The sequence below is a fragment of the Cyprinus carpio genome, chromosome B6 (genome assembly GCF_018340385.1).
Source record: "Cyprinus carpio isolate SPL01 chromosome B6, ASM1834038v1, whole genome shotgun sequence".
Taxonomy (NCBI): domain Eukaryota; kingdom Metazoa; phylum Chordata; class Actinopteri; order Cypriniformes; family Cyprinidae; genus Cyprinus; species Cyprinus carpio.
Genome location: NC_056602.1, coordinates 9,061,915 through 9,081,521, shown reverse-complemented (window position 1 = coordinate 9,081,521; position 19,607 = coordinate 9,061,915). Strand labels below are relative to the sequence as shown.

At 39.0% G+C, this 19,607-nt stretch overlaps 3 protein-coding genes across 4 annotated transcripts; 2 read left to right on the top strand and 1 right to left on the bottom strand.

The window, feature by feature from the left end:
• Positions 1 to 6: 6 nt before the first annotated feature.
• Positions 7 to 7,520, bottom strand: ndufs1 (NADH:ubiquinone oxidoreductase core subunit S1). Its single transcript, XM_042725592.1, has 19 exons — positions 7,410 to 7,520; positions 6,713 to 6,795; positions 6,504 to 6,595; positions 6,309 to 6,416; positions 6,122 to 6,198; positions 5,946 to 6,027; positions 5,685 to 5,815; positions 5,008 to 5,193; positions 4,730 to 4,864; positions 4,519 to 4,633; positions 4,288 to 4,433; positions 3,305 to 3,433; positions 3,075 to 3,204; positions 1,817 to 1,977; positions 1,342 to 1,496; positions 930 to 1,105; positions 673 to 807; positions 513 to 585; positions 7 to 391 (listed from the first exon to the last, which is right to left on the bottom strand). The coding sequence occupies exons 2-19, from the start codon at positions 6,789 to 6,791 to the stop codon at positions 300 to 302; spliced, it is 2,202 nt and encodes a 733-aa protein (XP_042581526.1). The 5' UTR covers positions 6,792 to 6,795; positions 7,410 to 7,520; the 3' UTR covers positions 7 to 299.
• Positions 7,521 to 7,910: 390 nt separating this feature from the next.
• On the top strand, positions 7,911 to 10,268 carry eef1b2 (eukaryotic translation elongation factor 1 beta 2). The gene is made up of 6 exons (XM_042725593.1): positions 7,911 to 8,076; positions 8,437 to 8,559; positions 8,753 to 8,882; positions 9,070 to 9,133; positions 9,851 to 9,976; positions 10,067 to 10,268. Exons 1-6 carry the CDS (start codon positions 7,997 to 7,999, stop codon positions 10,219 to 10,221), a joined length of 678 nt encoding a protein of 225 aa, XP_042581527.1. The 5' UTR covers positions 7,911 to 7,996; the 3' UTR covers positions 10,222 to 10,268.
• zdbf2 (zinc finger, DBF-type containing 2) lies at positions 10,255 to 18,928 on the top strand. 2 transcript variants are annotated; one of them, XM_042725584.1, is made up of 7 exons: positions 10,255 to 10,273; positions 11,429 to 11,519; positions 11,880 to 11,924; positions 12,532 to 12,562; positions 12,675 to 12,771; positions 13,026 to 13,153; positions 16,181 to 18,928. In XM_042725584.1, exons 3-7 carry the CDS (start codon positions 11,888 to 11,890, stop codon positions 18,621 to 18,623), a joined length of 2,736 nt encoding a protein of 911 aa, XP_042581518.1. In that variant the 5' UTR covers positions 10,255 to 10,273; positions 11,429 to 11,519; positions 11,880 to 11,887; the 3' UTR covers positions 18,624 to 18,928. The 2 variants fall into 2 exon arrangements, with proteins under 2 accessions (XP_042581518.1, XP_042581517.1); XM_042725583.1 differs by lacking the exon at positions 10,255 to 10,273 and adding an exon at positions 10,626 to 10,880.
• Positions 18,929 to 19,607: the final 679 nt, after the last annotated feature.

The window sequence follows — 19,607 nt, the reverse complement described above, 5'->3', positions numbered from 1 at the left end:
ATAATATATTGATATAATACATTTTTTATTTATCATTATAAGAGCTTTCCAAAACAAAGCAGACCTCATTCAGCCAAATCATGGGAATGAAAACTTTACAACACCCTTCAAAGCCTATTAAATATGAGCAAGATTAATTTCACACTTTTATTTTTACTGCTCTGGTGAAGTCTGACTATGCAAGAGATGAGAGACAACAGCAAAGTATGCTGAAATGCAGGTATGTGTTTGTACATGTACTTGACGATGACTACTTTTGTTCATATTATTATGGATATATTGGTATGCCTGAAAGAGTTTTAACAAATTGAGGGCTCATCAACTGCTGCTGCTCCCTCTGTCACAGCCTTCACACACTTGGCCATTGTCTGAGAGGCTCTGCTGATGGGGTCTGTAGAGGAAGACAATTGAAGGCAATGGTAAACTACAGATTCGAAGACATACAATTGGTTACAGCATTCTATTCACACATAAGAACTTATAAAACAAACCAGATATATTTGTTACTCTACCTGTCATGTAGAAATCTTTCACTGTGAGCTGAGGAGGGACAAGAGGAGCTGCAAGCAATGACTGATTCACAGCCTAAGGAGAACAGGAGGACATTACTGAACTGGTTAAGTAGTGCAGACCTAAAACAAAAACTAACAGAAATTGAAAAAGAACACTAACCTTTGAAAGCTCATGGGCCTGTTTGAAGTAATTGGATTCCTCTACATCATCATATCTCACCAGGTTAGGAGAGACCTCTTCCAGCCGTCTTCTCACCTCATCCACTGTGTCATACGGCAGTGTGACTCCCGCCAGCTGGGCAAACAAAAACATGAGATTCTCTACTGACCAACCTGAATTTTATTCTAAATACAGAGCTCAGGAAAGGTATATGAACAACATTATACATTGTTAAAGACCAGGTTTTAAGAGCATACCTCAGAAATAGCACGCAAAATCTTCCAGTCCTCACGTGCCATACCAGGAGCAGTGACTGCCACTCTGGTCTGCTGGGCACGGCCCTCTGTGTTGACGTATGTGCCATTCTTTTCGGTGTATGCAGCACCAGGCAAGATGACATCAGCCATAACTGCACCTACATCTCCATGGTGACCTGATAAGCATGTAGTGGCATTAAACCCAAAAGAATATATTTGGATGCAAGCCGCTTACCATAAAGGCCCCAATATAGTCAAAGTTGTTTGTCGTTCTCTGCTTAGAGGTAAAGTTTTGGCCTGATTTTTTTTTTCAAAATGATGTCACACCAGTTCATTAGTTTATTGGGGCCTTTAGATTGCGATATAGAAACAAAGTCTATAGTATACAAAATACGGAAGTGTGTTTACTGACCCTGGTAGATGATAAAGCTATCTTTGGGAAGATCTGCTCTGGTGATGCAACCAGCATCGGCTCCCAGGAGAAACAGTACTTTGGGAGGGTTCTTTCGGATGGCATCAACACCAGGTTTGTAACCCAAGTCCAGGGCTGCCACTTGACTGGCCACCCTGAGGTCACACGCATGTATATGACAAGGTAAGTACTCGTACTAAGCAAAAAGTCAAAATTCACAAATCAGTGGTTCCCAACCTCATTCCTGGAGCCCCCCCAACACTGCACATTTTGCATCTCTCCTTTATCTGACACACCCATTTCAGGTCTTGGAGTCTCTACTAATGAGCTGATGATCTAAATCAGGTGTGTTTGATTAAGGAGACATGGAGAACCTGCAGTGTTGGGGGGCCTCCAGGAACGTGGTTGGGAACCACTTCTTTAAATCACAGAGAACAATACAACAGCAATGAACACAATTATGGCAGTAGCTGACCTGTGTAGCACATTGAGCACCTTCCATCCCTCCTCAACACCACAGCTGGCCCGAGAATTTTGAGCAATTGTGGACACAGCCTTAAAGATGGCTGCCCCATCCTCCCTCTGGAGAGCAGAGCTACCCACCACTACAACAGGCTTTTTGGCCTGAGCTAGGACCTGAAATACAAAAACAAAGTTTAATCAAATTCTGACATCATGCTTACAGACAATGTATGACTTAAAGGGGTCATATGATGCGATTTCAAATTTTCCTTTCTCTTTGGAGTGTTACAAGCTCTTTGTAAATAAAGAAGATCTGTGAAGTTGCAAAGACTAAAGTCTCAAATCCAAAGAGATATTCTTTATAAAAGTTAACACTCATCCACGCCCCCCTGAAACGTCTCGTTCTAACACGCCCCCACATATCTGCGTCAGTATGTGGGAAGATTTGTATAATGCCGCCCAGATGTTCACGCAAAGAAAGAAGGCGTGCCTTTTATTCTCGTTGTTCTCTATTGTTGTTGCCGCCGCCGCCATGTCGTATAGACGCTGTGTGTTTCACTGTGAAAGCGAAACTACTTTGTTTGGCCTTCCAAAAGAGGATGATATCGGCTTCGTCATGCCTGGGGCTGATCCGTGCTGGTAGCTGAGGAAATACATCATCTTTGCACTGTGGATCTCTGAATCGGCTTTCACCATGGACGAAGCGGCGTCCAGCCCGGGGTCGTCACATGTGGTTGCTGCAAGACCGAGGTACGCTCCTTTGTAGAATCTGCCAGCCACGTCGTTCTCAAGCCGCCCGCCTCTGCTCACTCAAGGCCGTGGTGTGTGACATTGTTCCGTTGAGAAAGTGAAACTACTTTGTTTTTGCCTTCCAAAAGAAAACACGTCTAGAAATCATGTTTATATCACGTTTATAATGGGTTTTACGTTTTTGTCTCGTCGCTCTGGCCGGACAAGGCTTCACAATATGTTAAGAGGTGTAACATTTCCATCTCACTCTTGAATCACAACACACTGGATAGCTGGCCAATCACAGCACACCTCGCTTTTCAGAGAGATTGAGCCTTGTGAAAATCGATGCACTTCAGAAGGCGGGGCATAGAGGAGAAACAATAATGTACAGTATGTGGAAAATAATGTGTTTTTTTTTTAACTTAAACCGCATAAACATATTTCATTACACCAAATACACACAATAATGTTCTTTTTAGCTGCATCATATGACCCCTTTAAATCTCCAAATAAACTCCAACACTGATATTAAATGCTACCTTGCAGAACGGGTGTGTTCCAGCAGCGATTTCCTGCAGAACTTGTGTGGTTTCACCCAAATGGTTGTAAGAGTAGCTCAGGTCCACCTTATGACCCACCATGGCCACCTGGAGCTCATTATGCAGCCAGCTGAAAGATGAAGATAAAAAAAGAAAACAGTGAGGTGGAGTAAAATAACACCCGGTCAACTTTTTTCAATTGTTGCAAATAGATTGTACAATGGTTATACCTCTTACGGACACGTGCATTGAAGAGAGGAGCCTCATAACGTGGGTTTGTTCCAACCAAAAGCAGAAGGTCACACTCCTCAATGCCAGTGATACGGCTGTTCAAGAGGTAATTAGAGCGCAGGTCGGTTCTAAGGAGACAAGGCCAAAAATGGTTTAAATCCCTAATAGTATGATTGAAAGGTTAGTACAAACATAAAATGTCATCAAACCCAAGCTAATAGTTAAAACTTTTTTAATTTAAGTCTTTCGGAGACATCATGAAAATAATCCAGTTCTTGCTTGACGAATAAGTTTCGTTCTTGCATATCACACAAGCATGTTTGAGTGTCTGCAAGAAGCAGTGAGGTTTGTTCTCAATCAAATCCAAATGAGCTGCACTTGACTGTATTTAATGTGCTCCATGTATGTGTTGATGAATGTTTACATGCGAATAAATGTCTGAATTAAATCTGCTCAGCAAGAAAGCCATGCCAATACCTGGATTAAACATCTTGATTTATATGGATATGTTTTATGAACTTTTATTAAAAGTTTTATTAACTTTTAGAAGCTTGAATTATTTTATTTTTTTAAAGAGAACAACATGAGGGTGAGTAAATAATGACAATTTTAATTTCTGGGTGAAATGTCCACTTGAGCTAATCCATACCTTAAACATCAAGACTGATAATAACATAATCAGAAGTTGCATTTTGAATGAAGAACAACATTTTTACATCTTCTGAAGAAATGAGTGGTGCTTGCATTGCAAAGTAGTTGCTGAAATATGGTCATTAGGCTGATACTTGCTTGCACAAGTTAAATCCTTAAGCTATTTACCTCATGATATGAGCAATGACACTGGTTTTTGAGTAATTATTAGTAGTTAGTAATAGTTATGGTACTCCAAAACATCACTATGTAAAGATATAACTAAAATCAAGACAGACATCAATCTCATTTCAGTCTCAAGAAAGTTAAGTCTGATCAGATGAGTACTCACCCGGCACCTGCCACTGGGAAGATCTCCTCAGTGCAGAGGGTGTCACTGTCCAGTCTGTTCAGTAGGTCCTTCAGTGCCACCAGTGCCTCAGCATCTACCATCCCACCAGCAATAGCTCCTACCTCTGAACCCTGAACTCCCTGTAGCTGAAAACACAAATCACAACCACTGAAATCTGTTGTCTTCAAAAGACAAAGCTGTTTGACTGCAGGTTTGTATGCAATCACTCACTGCTCCAGCCACACGTGTAAGAACATCCTCCCAGGTGGTGGCTACCAGCTGTCCACTGGCATCCTTCACCATTGGCTGGATCAGGCGCTGCCTCTTCAGTCCATCATATGCAAACCTTAAAGAGGGTGAACCAGAAACGGAACAGTGGATTACTCATGAGTGTCTGTAAATGGAGAGAATGTTTTCATATTTTAAGAGCTTATGTGCTTACCTGGTCTTGTCGGATATCCATTCTTCATTGACATCCTCATTCAGACGGGGCAGAATTCTCATGACCTCACCACCCCTGGTGCTCACCACAATGTTGGAGCCAACAGCATCCAGCACATCGATAGATTCAGTCTTTCTGTAGACACATCAGCAAAGCATGTTCAAAAAGCAAAGAGGACACACATTCACCAAGTAATCCACTATTAAAAGGCAGCATAATGAAATATATATAAGGATCAAAGTGTACACGGAAGAACAAATAATCTCGCAGGATTTTACCTGGTCTCCCAGGGTCGTGCAGTGAAGGCGTAAGGTTTGGACGTAAGTGCTCCAACAGGACACAAGTCAATCACGTTACCAGACAATTCAGACATGAACATCTTCTCTACGTAGGTACCAATCTGCATGGTGTTACCGCGTCCTGTGGTTCCCAGGTCCTCCACACCAGCAACCTCACTGGCAAAACTGTTAAGTTATAAAAAAATATTAGTATATTTGATGAATTGCTAAAGCAATATCTTTAACACTAAAAAAAACCTCTGTCTGATCCTGAACGCAAGAGGGATGAGTACCAAAAAAAAAGTAATCAGTAATGCTTTGCACCGTATGCAATTGTTTTACAGCAAAGGTGTACATAACTTTATACAGTAGATATCATGAAGTAGTGTTAGATGAAAATTCTTCTACTTTTATTGTAAATGTAAAACCTAAAATAAAATATCTATAAATTAATAATTACTAACAATTTATACTCAATTAATAATTCAGTGTTTTCATGGCACATAAAAACAAGTTATTTTTGGTGGTGGAGCCAGTAAAAGCGTCCACAGGGCAAGCAGATAAACTTCTTATCCAACTGGGTCATCAGGAAAAAAAAAAAATCTTGTTGTTGGGTTCTGAATTACATACATTTTATGCATTTACGTAGCTTTCAGTATAATAGACCTCCAACCCACCGAACACAACGTGTGCAATGTATACAGCGGGTCATGATTGTTTTAATAAGCGGGCCGATGTTCTTATCTTCAACTGCTCTCTTCTCTTCTGTAAAACGGCTTCTGTCAGCACCAAACATCATCGATTGGTCCTATATATCCAGCACAACATCAAGATGGGTAAAGTCTGCATTAGGGATAATTCCATTTCCATTCTTGAGTACATACTCAAGTTCACAGTCAAGTTCCATTAAATTGCTGCAAACTATTTTTTTTTATTACCTGAAGATCGCACTCTCCTCCCTGATCACAGATTGGACAGTCAAGAGGGTGGTTGGAAAGCAGGAACTCCATGACTCCCTCTCTATCAAAGACACAAGAAGAAATACAAATTAATAAATGCACTGTATGTAATGTGATGCATGAACATTAATTGTAAAGCAAGAAACTACTCAAACCTGGCTTTCCGTGTTTTCTCTGAGTTGGTCAAAATGTTCCACCCCTTCATGACAGGCATTGCACATGCTGCAACAGGCTGTTGATTAAGTACAGATAAAAAAAAAAGTGCTTATACAAAGACTTGTCATGTATTTTGATCGATAACATGTGATGATGTTATAATCATAGTGCATGTCAATAGGTTACCTTTGGTGCTTTCTCGATTTCCACCAGACACATGCGGCAGTTACCGGCCACTGACAGACGATCATGATAGCAGAAACGAGGAATCTGCACACCTACTTTCTCACAAGCCTAAACACATTAGGCATGTCAACATACTACATGGAATGTACAACTTTACATGGAATTAATAAAAGGAAATGATCCCTGCATTATCACCTGTAGAACAGTGGTCCCTGGCTCCACCGTGACAGGTTTTCCATCTACAAACACTTCAACCATATTGCTTTGGGCCCGGACTGAACTCCACACTGTTGTAAAAATAAGCCAGTGTTAGAAAATGATGGACAAGTCAGTAAAGTCGCTTAGCATTCTTAAATAACGGCATTACACTTGATTTTCAAAGATGAAAAAATAATGCAAATTACCATTGTTAGTGGTGGCAATGGAGCCCTTGGAATGGGCAGCACCTGCTAAAGCCCGACTTACAGTTGGCAAACGCAACATGTCGCTGTAGAAGAAAATGCCAGGTGATTAGAAGCACACGTAACATGTTGATCCCCAGTATTTAATGAATAGTATCTAGGTTAACAATGGATAAATATGCCACTCTACTTTGAAACACAAGGACACTGTAAAGAAATAGGCACAATAAAATCATACTGATCAGACCCTAGATATGCAATTGACAGTATTAATTATAAATTCTTTATTTATTCACATTTCAGCATAGTGCACACAGTCAGCACAATAAGTCCTTTGGCAAGGATTACAAAACCTACGATTTTATAACACCCATAAAACAACATGTTTCTGCCCTTAAAAAAGGCACGCAGGCACAATATTTAAAAAAGAACCCGTTTTAAACGTATCTGGGTATTGCACTGTAAAGAGACAGTAGTTCAAACGCTTAAAGTGTAAAACTAATGCTGTTGACATTTCCATCTATTCACACACTGGTTAGCAGGCTAGCGCTGCAGATTACTCAAGGACAGGGAGAACGTTATTGTAAATTACCCATGCTTCACATGCATTCATAATTCCAGCCGTTATACACAAAATAAATATCCAGACAATATGCCCTTTACACTTTAATCTACACAAAAGACCATCTTAAAGTCTTACCTTGACGCTATTTGGCCTTCTAGACCAGAACAGCGTTACAGTCGTAGGTTCAGTTGTGAATGTGTACTCGGGTGATTTCGGAGATGACGGAAAAAGCCGATGCAAATTAATCTTTGAAAAAAAAGACAAAAACATTTTATTAAGTCAGATTATTCAACAATATAATAAATTCATACTCGTATGTTAAAATACATTAATATATTAAATACATTTTATATGATTAATCTAACGTTTGTCTTTGACCTTTTACATTTATTCCTCGTCATTTCCGCTCATAAAAGCGGTCGTTTCCTTCTCTTATTTCACGTTAAAAGCCACCCAGTCAACACGGTTTTCGGTATCTGTGAAAAATGGAGATGATTATCGTGCCGTCTTTATTATCTATAAAAGTTAAGCTTTCCATACCTAGAGCAAATTGCTGTCAAAAATGTTCCAATTTCGTATGTTTTTGCAAAATATGTCAAAAGTGGGCGGAGTTATGGCGTCAGCGGTATAAAGACCGTCTCCAGTTCTTTTCTCGTTCCTTCGCTCTTCCTTCAAGCTCAGGGTTCCACGTCTACACGAGGTCTCACCGGTAACTTCTAATAATGGGATTTGGTGATCTCAAAACACCCGCTGGACTCAAGGTTCTGAATGAGTTTCTGGCAGACAAAAGTTACATAGAGGGGTAAGCTATTTTAAGACTTTATTTATCAAGTCATCCTAGTTGGCTTGCAACAATTTGTAATTGTCCTCTTTTCCTTATGCTTTAATACTAAAATAATTTTGGATGCAGTTATAAAAATCAAAGGTCATGTTTATTAATTTTCATAACCATGAATAATGTGTATGTACAATCAAACATTGTAGGTAGGGTTTGTATTTGTAGTAATTCCTCTCACACAAGTGTTTGCCAGGTGCCACATTTCATTCCTGCACTGTGGATCCATTATATAATTAAATCAATTTATAAATTCATCTTATTGCTCATGGAGAAAACACCAGCCTCACTAAACATTTGATGGCTCAATACTCATTTTTTTAACAGGTATGTGCCCTCTCAGGCTGATATTGCAGTGTTCGATGCCCTGTCTGGTGCCCCCTCAGCTGACCTCTGCCATGCTTTGCGGTGGTACAATCACATCAAGTCTTACCAGAAGGAGAAGGGCAGGTAATGTGAAGCTTGTTTGTAGGATTTAATGTTTTGCAGGTACTTCCACCAGTATATGATGATTATCCTATCACCATCTTTCGCCTGAGTGACTGATGCACAATCTTTCAAATTCTGACGTGGCTGGGAATTCTCAGACTGTCAGGTGCTCTTGTGCAGTAACAAGGATTCACTCTCCTTTCCTTACCTTTAGCCTTCCAGGTGTGAAGAAGCCTCTCGGTCAGTACGGCCCTGCTGGTGTGGAGGACACAACTGCAGCAGCTCCTGCAGCGGCTGACGAAGATGATGATGACATTGATCTGTTCGGTTCTGATGAGGAAGAGGTGAGTTCAGTAGTAGAAGTGATGGCATGTTATGACAGCATTGCCTGGTTAAATGATGATTTTTCTCACCATCTTTCGGCTGATTGTTGTGATGGACAGCTTTTTCTTCCTGAAAACCAGTTAGGAAAAATGACCATGCAGTTGCTGTAAGTTTGTGCACAACCTAGTCATGGATCTTTCTTTACAGGATGAGGAAACCAAAAAGATCAAGGAGGAGAGGCTTGCAGCATACAATGCAAAGAAGGCAAAGAGTATGTATTAACTGTCTTTTAAATGCCACTACTGGTCAAAAGTTTGCAATAACTGAGATTGAGTTTTTGAAGTCTTTTATGCTCACCAAGGAAATCATAAATCATTCTAATGTGCTGATTTGGTGCTCCAGTATCAATAATGGTTCTCATCAATGTTGAAAACCATTTTTGCTGTTTCATATTTTTGTGGAAATCATTAAATTTTGTTAATTTTTCCTAAATCTAACCAAAACTTTTAAATGTAGTGTATCATGGTTTCCACAAATAAGCAGCAAAAACTGTTTTTAACATTTGAGAAATGTTTCTTTTTAACACCAAATCAACATATTAGAATGATTTCTGAAGGATCATGTGACACTGAAGACTAAACTAATTGATGCTAAAAAAAAAATTAGCACTTCCATCTCATTGAATAAATTACATTTTTAAAATGGTAAAATAGAATACAGTGTAGTAATATGTTAGTGTTTTGTCCAAATCAGCCATGTTGAGCACAGACTTCTTTCAAAACTTAAATCATAATTGTTCCAAACTTTTGACATTGTGACTAGTTTAGTGATTAATTCATATTACCATCTTTCAGCTGAATGTGATAGGCTCTTTTTTTTTTTTTTTTTTTTTTTTTTTCCTGACCCACTAGTCATTTAATTGTGATTTGTTGGATTCCTGTGTTTGATTTACCATTGACTCTGTCTTTTTTTTTTAATGTCTGAGCAGAGCCTGCACTTATCGCCAAGTCTTCCATCCTGTTGGATGTCAAGCCCTGGGATGATGAAACTGACATGGCCAAGCTCGAGGAGTGTGTCCGCAGCATTCAGCTGGACGGTTTAGTCTGGGGACAATGTAAGTCAAAATACAGTGTATGCAAGTCAAAGATTTTGTCCATATTTTGTACTTCAATAAACTAATTGTCACCTGACTTCTCCTGTACAGCTAAACTGTTGCCTGTCGGCTATGGCATCAAGAAGCTGCAGATTGCCTGTGTTGTGGAGGATGATAAAGTTGGAACAGACCAGCTGGAGGAACTGATCACAGCCTTTGAGGACTATGTGCAGTCCATGGATGTGGCAGCCTTCAACAAGATCTGAAACCCCACACTACAAAGCATTAATCCAATAAAAGCACTTCAAATGCACCTTTGTATGTGGTTTGTTTTTTAACTCTTCTCTGTGGCTTCGTATTGAAAATTAAATATGTAGTGAATGTGCCAGGGTTTTTGTTTGTTTGGGGTTGTTTTTTTTATTTTATTTTTTTTGGTTTTTTTTTTTTTTTTTTTTTTATTTTATTTTTTTTTTAGACTGTCTTTCTATGAACTTAGTCCAGTTTCTATTTATTTATTCATTCATTCCATTTTTTATATATATATATAAAATGTGTTTAAATGTACTGAGAAATTTCTAATATACTGTAGCAAATTGTAACTAATTTAACTTTTTATTTCAGATTGATTTGAATGTCATTTTTAGGCCAGTTTATTATGTTTTTTATATTCTCAAGTTTAGCATGACTGGAACTATTGCACAAATTCTTATTTTGCAACATTTATAATGTTACCATCAAGGCATGTAGTCAGATTTTTTCGATAAAGGTTATTTGGTCGCGTCGAGTTTGCAGCCCATTGATTAAATTCCGCCTCAGACTTTTCTAGTGGGCGGATTCCCGCGCTTTACTTTTACGTCACTCAGAAGCAGACCTAAGCTAAATATGGATACCGATGGGATCTAAGTGGAATAACATCTTTAATCAGGTGACAGCACGATGAAGACTGCAGCCACATTGTGTTCATGTATTTTGTAGATCATAAATAAGTGACTATTTACCATGCTTTGGTCCCGCTGTCCACGTTGTCGTGCTAAGTGTCACTAGCTTGCTAAGTGAACTAGCATAGCTGGCTAGCTTAAACTACAGTTTGTGTGTTCCCAAACAGTGTGGATATTCTGAAACGGTGTAAAATTTAAGCGTTTTCAAATACAATTTACGTTAAAGTGTATTTATGTGGTAATTTTGGGGCGCGCTGTTTAAATGGCCGTGTTTATGTATGCAGGCCGGTACATATATGAGTATTAATTTAACAGTAGTTAAAGCTGGACCGTAAAAACACTTTAAATTAATGACAAGTTCATTATGTACATGTTCTAAAGTATCAAACTTGATTTAAGATACAAATAGTGCTTTATTAATATATCTTTTCGTATCTTAATGTATTAGTTCGTATTATACAAGTGGAATAAGCAAGTGCACTTACAAGAGACTTTTAAGTGTTTTCTAATTCTGTAATGTATCCTATATCTTTAGATGCGACTTTTAACTTACCACACGTGGCTGTACACATCTACGCAGTGATGTGACACGGAAACATCCCTCTCATCCTCTCTCCTCCATCTAGGTGAGTATGTATATATATATATATATATATATATATATATATATATATATATATATGTATATATATATATATATATATATATAAGTAAATTTTTATTTATTTAGTATGCCTGTTTATCGAATTTGTTTTCCCTATAGTCTATTGCCTACACAACAATACAGCATAAGCCGGTAATTGCATAGCAGTGAATTTATGTTTCTGCAGGGCCCAGAGCAAGAAAATAAAATATAGTGGAAAATAAGTGGATTTGTAAGAGAACACTGTAAATGCATAAAATGTTAACAGTTAAATAGTTATGAATGTCCAACAGTACAATGATACACCATGCAACTCTCTCTGTGTTTGTGGGATTGTTTCTAGACAGCACCATGCCCTTGGAGGAGGGACCACAGTCCTCTGCTAAAAGTAAGGCGGTTTTTATATATATATATATTTTTTTTTTTTAGTCATTGAGCACTGGAGAGCCTGGAGGGACTATTAAAATACTAATTAATTAATCATACACCGTTAGAATAATAAAATAGATTTTTATAATCAAGAACTTTTAAAAGGGAGATGAAAACCCTTCTACGTGTATGTTGTTGATGTAAAATTATATGCATCCAATCAAACTGTACAGCATTTTGGTACAAATTGATCTGTCATTTGTTAGAAATCTAGTCAAACTAGACAAATGCCAACATGGACAGGTTGTGAGACATGTCTTTATCTTCAAAAAAGTATGAACAACACACAAAAAAAAAAGAGAAAAAAATTATCTAGAGACTACAATAAATATGGGTAAATGATGAAGATGAACATTGTTCATGAGGAAAAATGATATCTAAAGATATCTAATAAATAAGAACAATTTAAATGTTTTAAAGGTATTTTTAACATTTGAAAGATCATTATATTTGGTATTGTCTTGGGTCACCACTGATATCCAACGTAACATCTGTGTCCTGAAGCTAAACTAGTTGAGAAGCACTGATTTAAAGAATGCATGTATATGTTTTGTCATGTGTTGTAGAAGCAGAGAGGCGTGACATGATGTCCAGCGGGTGAGTTGTCTAAAAATAAATTTGCAGCAGTCCATTATCCATCTCATTATGTGTTTATGTTACAAATTTAAAACAAATAAATATCAAAACCTATTATTTACCCCATCTGAAGGACTAGTAGAGGAGAAGAGCCTGTTGCCGGTCCTTCCAGCTCCCAAAGACAGGGTTACTGCAGCTGCTGTCGAGTTCTGTACAATAGTGTGGAACAGGTACATAACTCTTCATCATTCCTCCTTTTTGAAATACTGTTGTGGTCAAGATATTGGTTAAAGTATTTGTTAAGTTTGGGTTAATAGTTCCATTTTAGCAATTTAATGTAAACCACTAACAAATATATTTATATTTGGGGTTTAAAGATTCTAATATCATGCATTTATGATAATCAGACCTGTTTATAATTATTAATATTATGACATTTTGAGTTTTTATGGCTTTTTTGTAAACAACTTGTTGTATTCTGCAGCACATCTTGAGTTCCCAACATAGAGAAGTCGTACGAGCTGCTAGAGCTAATGTATCTTCTGGTGGTTTGTTAGAGAGATTCCTCCAGGATGTGCTTCAGCATCATCCTCATCGCTATAGTGACACACGGTATGGTATCCACATCAGATTTCTTATTTAGCCTTGTCAAGTCAAGTCAAGTCACCTTTATTTATATAGCGCTTTATACAAAAAAGATTGTGTCAAAGCAACTGAACAACATTAATTAGGAAAACAGTGTGTCAATAATGCAAAATGACAGTTAAAGCAAGTTCATCATTGAATTCAGTGATGTCATTCATCTCAGTTCAGTTTAAATAGTATCTGTGCAATCATTTGCAATCAAGTCAACGATATCACTGTAAATTAAGTGTCCCCAACTAAGCAAGCCAGAGGCGACAGCGGCAAGGAACCAAAACTCCATCGGTGACAGAATGGAGAAAAAACCTTGGGAGAATCCAGGCAAAGTCGGGGGGCCAGTTCTCCTCTGACCAGACGAAACCAGCTGTTCAATTCCAGGCTGCAGCAAAGTCAGATTGTGCAGAGGACTCAACAGGTTCCTGTGGTCTTGTCCCGGTGGTCGTCTGAGACAAGGTCTTTACAGGGGATCTGTCTCTGCGGCTCATCTAGTTGTCCTGGTCTCCGCTGTCTTTCAGGGCTGAAGAGGTCCCTTCTAGGTGCTGATCCACCATCTGGGCTGGAAACATACTGGATCCGGGTGACTGCAGTTACCCTCTAATCCGGATACAGACTGGATCTCAGAATAAGAGAGAAACAGACTAATATTAGCATAGATGCCATTCTTCTAACGATGTAGCAAGTACAATCGGGTATTATGGGAAGTGTTCCCGGTTCCTGTTTACCTAATTAATGCAGCCTTTAACGGATTTGGATATTAGAAGCGTATTAGTGTGTTATGTGTAAACCAGGTTAAAGAGATAGGTCTTTAATCTAGATTTAAACTGCAAGAGTGTGTCTGTCTCCCTAACAATGTTAGGTAGGTTTTTCCAGAGTTTAGGTGCTAAATAGGAAAAGGATCTGCCGCCCGCAGTTGATTTTGATATTCCAGGTATTATCAAATTGCCTGAGTTTTGAAAACGCAGCGGACGTGGGGGATCATAATGTAACAAGAGCTCATTCAAATACTGAGGTGCTAAACCATTCAGGGCTTTATAAGTAATAAGCAAGATTTTAAAATGTATACGATGTTTGATAGGGAGCCAGTGTAGTGTTGACAGAACCGGGTTAATATGGTCATACTTCCTGGTTCTAGTAAGAACTCTAGCTGCTGCATTTTGGACCAGCTGGAGTTTGTTTATTAAGCATGCAGAACAATCACCTAATAAAGCATTATAATAATCCAACCTTGAGGTCATAAACGCATGGATTAACATTTTTGCATTTGACATTGAGAGCATAGGCCATAATTTAGATATATTTTTGAGATGGGAAAAATGCAGTTTTACAAATGCTAGAAACGTGGCTTTCTAAGGAAAGGTTGCTATCAAATAGCACACCTAGATTCCTAACTGATGACGAAGAATTGACAGAGCAGCCATCAAGTCTTAGTCAGCGTTCTAGGTTATTACATGCAGAGCTTTTAGATCCTATAATTAACACCTCTGTTTTTTCAGAATTTAGCAGTAAGAAATTACTCGTCATCCAGTTTTTATATCGACTATGCATTCCATTAGTTTTTCAAATTGGTATGTTTCGCCAGGCCGCGAAGAAATATAGAGCTGAGTATCATCAGCATAACAGTGAAAGCTAACACCGTGTTTCCTGATGATATCTCCCAAGGGTAACATGTAAAGTGTGAAGAGTAACGGCCCTAGTACTGAGCCTTGAGGTACTCCATACTGCACTTGTGATCGATATGATACCTCTTCATTCACTGCTATGCATTGATGGCGGTCATATAAGTATGATTTAAACCATGTTAATTCACTTCCATTAATGCCAACAAAGTTTTCTAGTCTATGCAAAAGAATGTTGTGGTCAATAGTGTCGAACACAGCACTAAGATCCAATAGCACTAATAGAAAGATACAACCATGATCAGATGATTAGAGCAGGTCATTTGCAACTCTAAGGAGAGCAGTCTCAGTACTATGATACAGTCTAAATCCTGACTGGAAATCCTCACAGATACCATTTTTCTCTAAGAAGGAAATTAATTGTGAGGATACTACCTTTTCTAGTATCTTGAACAGAAAAGGGAGATTCGAGATCCTTGTTGACATGTTCCCATAACATACTGCATACTTTGAGTTTTGTGAATTGTAGGGATGAAACAATTCACTGAATTCATGATTCAATTCTAGATTTTGATTTCACGATTCAATTTTCTCGTAATTTTTTTTTTTACTAAACAAATTTGAAGACATTGTACAGTAAATTAAAAGGTGTCCTTTTATTAGGCAATTGCTGCACATTTTTTTTGTGAAATTGAAATATAACAAAACTAAATTGAAATTTTAAAACAACCCCCAAATCAAATAAGTTAGTTACACAAATAAAAGAAATCTCTTCATATAAACAAACTAAGGCTTTGTCTGTGCTCTTTCCATTTAAAATTAGAGGCAACCACTGTATTTTAATCACGATCCAAACAAAGATGCAGCATACATGCAGCATGAGCAGTTTTTAATCTAAATTAAACTGTATAATTTCGAAATTTGAAGCAAAAACAGAATATGAGTTTAGTTTTGTGAAACTATACTACATAAAACATATCTGAAAGAAACGACAGACAAGCTGAATGAGACGCAAATTCACTTTCTGCCAGCAGGTGGAGCTTATGAACAGCAATGATATAGTGTTTTCTGGGTTACTGCTGTAAACAATGTAGAACTGTATGAACACTACATTAATATGCATTGTTCAGAGGCAAGATCAGAAGAAAATACCATGTAAACTTTTCTAAAGACAGGCAGGTCCCCTCAGAGATCCATTCATATAAACTCATACTCCAATTGTATCACAATTTGTTTGGCATCTCAGCTGATTTGAGTTGTCATATATTTTAATCGATTTTCAACTGGCTCACAGTTCATTGTTACATCCCTAGTGAATTGCAAAAAAAAAAAAAAAAAACAGCATTCACTTGCTGTTTTTGATACCTCTTTTTCTCTGTAGGCCTACCCATGCTGATCTACCTTTGCTAACCACCCCACTCATCCCAAAGGAGGTGCTCTCAGAGGTGTACTGTGGATCAGACGATGATGGTGTCTCTGTTGGGACACGTGAGGAGATGCCTACCTCTGATGAAGAGTCCTGTGAAATGCTGCAAATTGCAGCCTCTACTCCAGCAGTGATGACTGACCTTACTGCATCTACACACGTACAAACCACTTTCCAAAAAGGAAAAATGGTGCCTGAACCACCTCCCCCTGAAAAGTACTCCCCTACACAGGGTTATTTGCTCAGGACTAGTGGCAGCTCTGCCAATGACAAACCGAATACATCACAATTGACACTACCTGTTCAGAGACAGAGTTTACAAACAAACTCCTCTGGACATCCCTGTGCTTCAGAGGGTCCACCAGTCGCCAAGACTGGAGCTGTTAAACACAGGAAAGCACACAAGAAGACCAATAGGGATAAAGAGGGGAGCGACTCCATTACAGCTTCACATGCCCCACCAGCTGCAAAGTGCATTACCTCGAAGGACCAGCCTTCAACCTTTCGATCAGTGGCTGAAGAGTCCACAGTGTGGATTTCAGCACTGCCACCTTGGAAAGGTCCCCATAGGGAACAGACATTCAGTCATCTATCTGACCAGATTCGAGATGTGATAGAGGAGGTTATTGAAAAATACTGTTATGGCCACAGTCTCAATGTCGATCAGCGGGAGGATGATGGTAGCTTCGTTCTGAGTCCTCAGTCTATGAGTCAATCCAAAGGCAGTGAAGAATGGGACAATGCAATAGAGATGGCGTTGGGAAAGACAAAGGCTGAAGAAAAAAATTTAGCTGAGTTACTGGAAGTGCATATAAATCTTGAAGACCAAGGATACCAGACTCAGCTGGACACAGCCCTAAACACTGTGGGGACGCCTGAAGAAAACAAGGAGAGTTCTGCTGAGAAGGTGTTTCCTGATCTTCCCCACATACCACAGTCTTTTGTTGGCAAAACATTGACACAGGTGATGTTTGAAGATGACGTGAAGATAGACTCCATAGTAAAAGAATTCCAACAAGGCCAGTTCCGTTGCTATTTTGACAGTGAATCATTAGCTAGGTTTGGGAAGCACAGTAAAAAAAGGAGAAAGAAAAAGAAGCAGGACAAAAAAGAGGAGGCAGATAACGCTGGGTGGGAGCCTGTAGACATCTTGCCACTCATGGATCACAATGAAGAAGACCCCAAACATTCCGCTATTTTGAAGAAGTCCAGGCAAAAAATTTACAGACTCGCATCACGTTGCCAAGTGGTAAAGGTAAGCCACAGTACACAGACCATGCCTCTTAGCTGCCCTGTGGTGCGGCGAAAATCATCACAAGAAACATTCCCCTCAACACACAGTGAAGAGCCCCAACAATGCCCCAGCCCTGAAAGGACCCCTGACATAAAGACCAGACTCTGTGCTTTGAAGCTTCCAGCTTCTTACTGCAAGATAATGAGTCCTCTACAGCCCAAAACTGTGGTCTATGTGCTTTCTTCCCCAGATGGGGGTCAAGGAATCTCCAAGCCTACCCCTATTAAGAAAGCAGGGAGGAAACGGAAGTCATGTGATAGCGATGTTGGCCTGAAGTACAAATACAAAAAGACGCCTCTTAAGTTCTATGACCCTTTGACCAATAGAATCTTAAAGAGTCCACCAAAAGGCATGTCTTCACCCTCTAATTCCAAGTCTCTTTCACACGTCCGACAGCTATTCCGTAGCCTTAGCCCGGATATTAATAAGGAGAGGCAGGGCCTGGGGCAGGGGCAGTCATCAGGAGGTTCTCGAAAGGCTCGTGGTAGGAGCAGCATGGTTGATCTATGTACCTCCACCTCAGACTCCATTCTGGATAGCGGTGGCCCCTCAGAACCTGGTTCTTCTTTATCTAGCAGCCGAAGAGCCTTATTCACCCGCTCCTCTATCTCAAGTAGCAGTTGTTTCCTCCTCGGACACCTCACGCCATCTACCCATGTGGATGATTCTTCCAAAGCACTTTCTCACTCTTGTGCGGGCAGTTCCTATAAGGTTGGAGGTCTGGAACAAGATGAACACCGCCAACAAACAGCAGTTGACCAAACACCAATCAGACGTAGCTCACGGAGGGCTGGACCTTTGACTACAGCCAAGAGACCACCAGTACCCCCTTACAGGACCAAAAGGAAGTCACCCAAACCACAGCGCAAAGCAAAATCACAAGGCAATCTCCCGCAAACTGTTGGCTCCCGTATATCTGCAGAATGTAGGATATCTCCCAGAAACAAGAGCCCTGCTAGGTCCTCACTTAGATCATCGGCTTCCTCTAAACTGGCGATTCAGCCGGTTATTACATCCTCTTCTAAACAAATAAATACAATGCTCAGTGCCAGTCAGCAGAAGAGAGTGAGGGGGAGGACCGCCACTGTACATATAGCAGACTGAACGTTATTAGACACCAGCCATGAGCATAAGCTGTCTTCTGTTCAAATGCTGTATAGTTTTGCACAGTTGAATTTCAGCTGACTGTTTCTAGTTGAAGTTCATTTTTGTCTCTATATGTTTGTTTATTTGTCATATGCATTTTTTAACTTGTAATTGAGTATATTTTTTAAGTTTATAATGGGTATTTTCTCAAAGGTTGATGGTTGTAAATTAAATTTATAATGAATATTTTTGTCCCTGATAATGATATATTAGAGCATGTTTTTCACAGTGGGCTTTGGCACTATTAAACTGTCTTAAAAATAGCAAACCTACAAATGCATAAATTGCTCAAGTCAGCAATACACAGTCTACACAAGTAGCAAATGTGCTCTTTGGGAATCAGCCATTCATTCTCTCTCACAACACACAATACAAATGCCTTTATAGGCCTTTTACACTAGTTTAAATGTGGATTAGCTGCAGAGATAAAGGTACATCTTTTTGTGCATATATTATTGCACTAACACTTTGTCTAATGGTTGTTGAGATCAAAGCATCTAAAGAACACAGCAGCCATAGTGAAGATTTGATCCTCCATGAAATTGGGCAGAAGCTACAACATTGCCTTTTAAAATATAGTGAGATTGATTCATTGACTTTTCTCTCCTATGTGTGGAGAAGAAATTAAATACAAATATGTCTCCTGAGTGACCATGGAGGCCTGAATATAAAAGGTATTCACAAGGCCAACACTTCATATGTCAATAAACACGTAATAAAACACTTCACAAAGAGCAAAACATACAAAAAAGTATTAGGGTCGATGTACAAATAATGTAAAAAGCAGCAGTAAATAGCAGCTTATATCTCTTAGTGCTAAATGTAAGTGGTATGGGTTGGGAAAATATATATAAATGCAATAGAACAAATTTGAATGTAAGGCAGCAATGAGCTTCTATAATATAGATTTGTAAATGTATATAATAACCTACGTATGCAAAT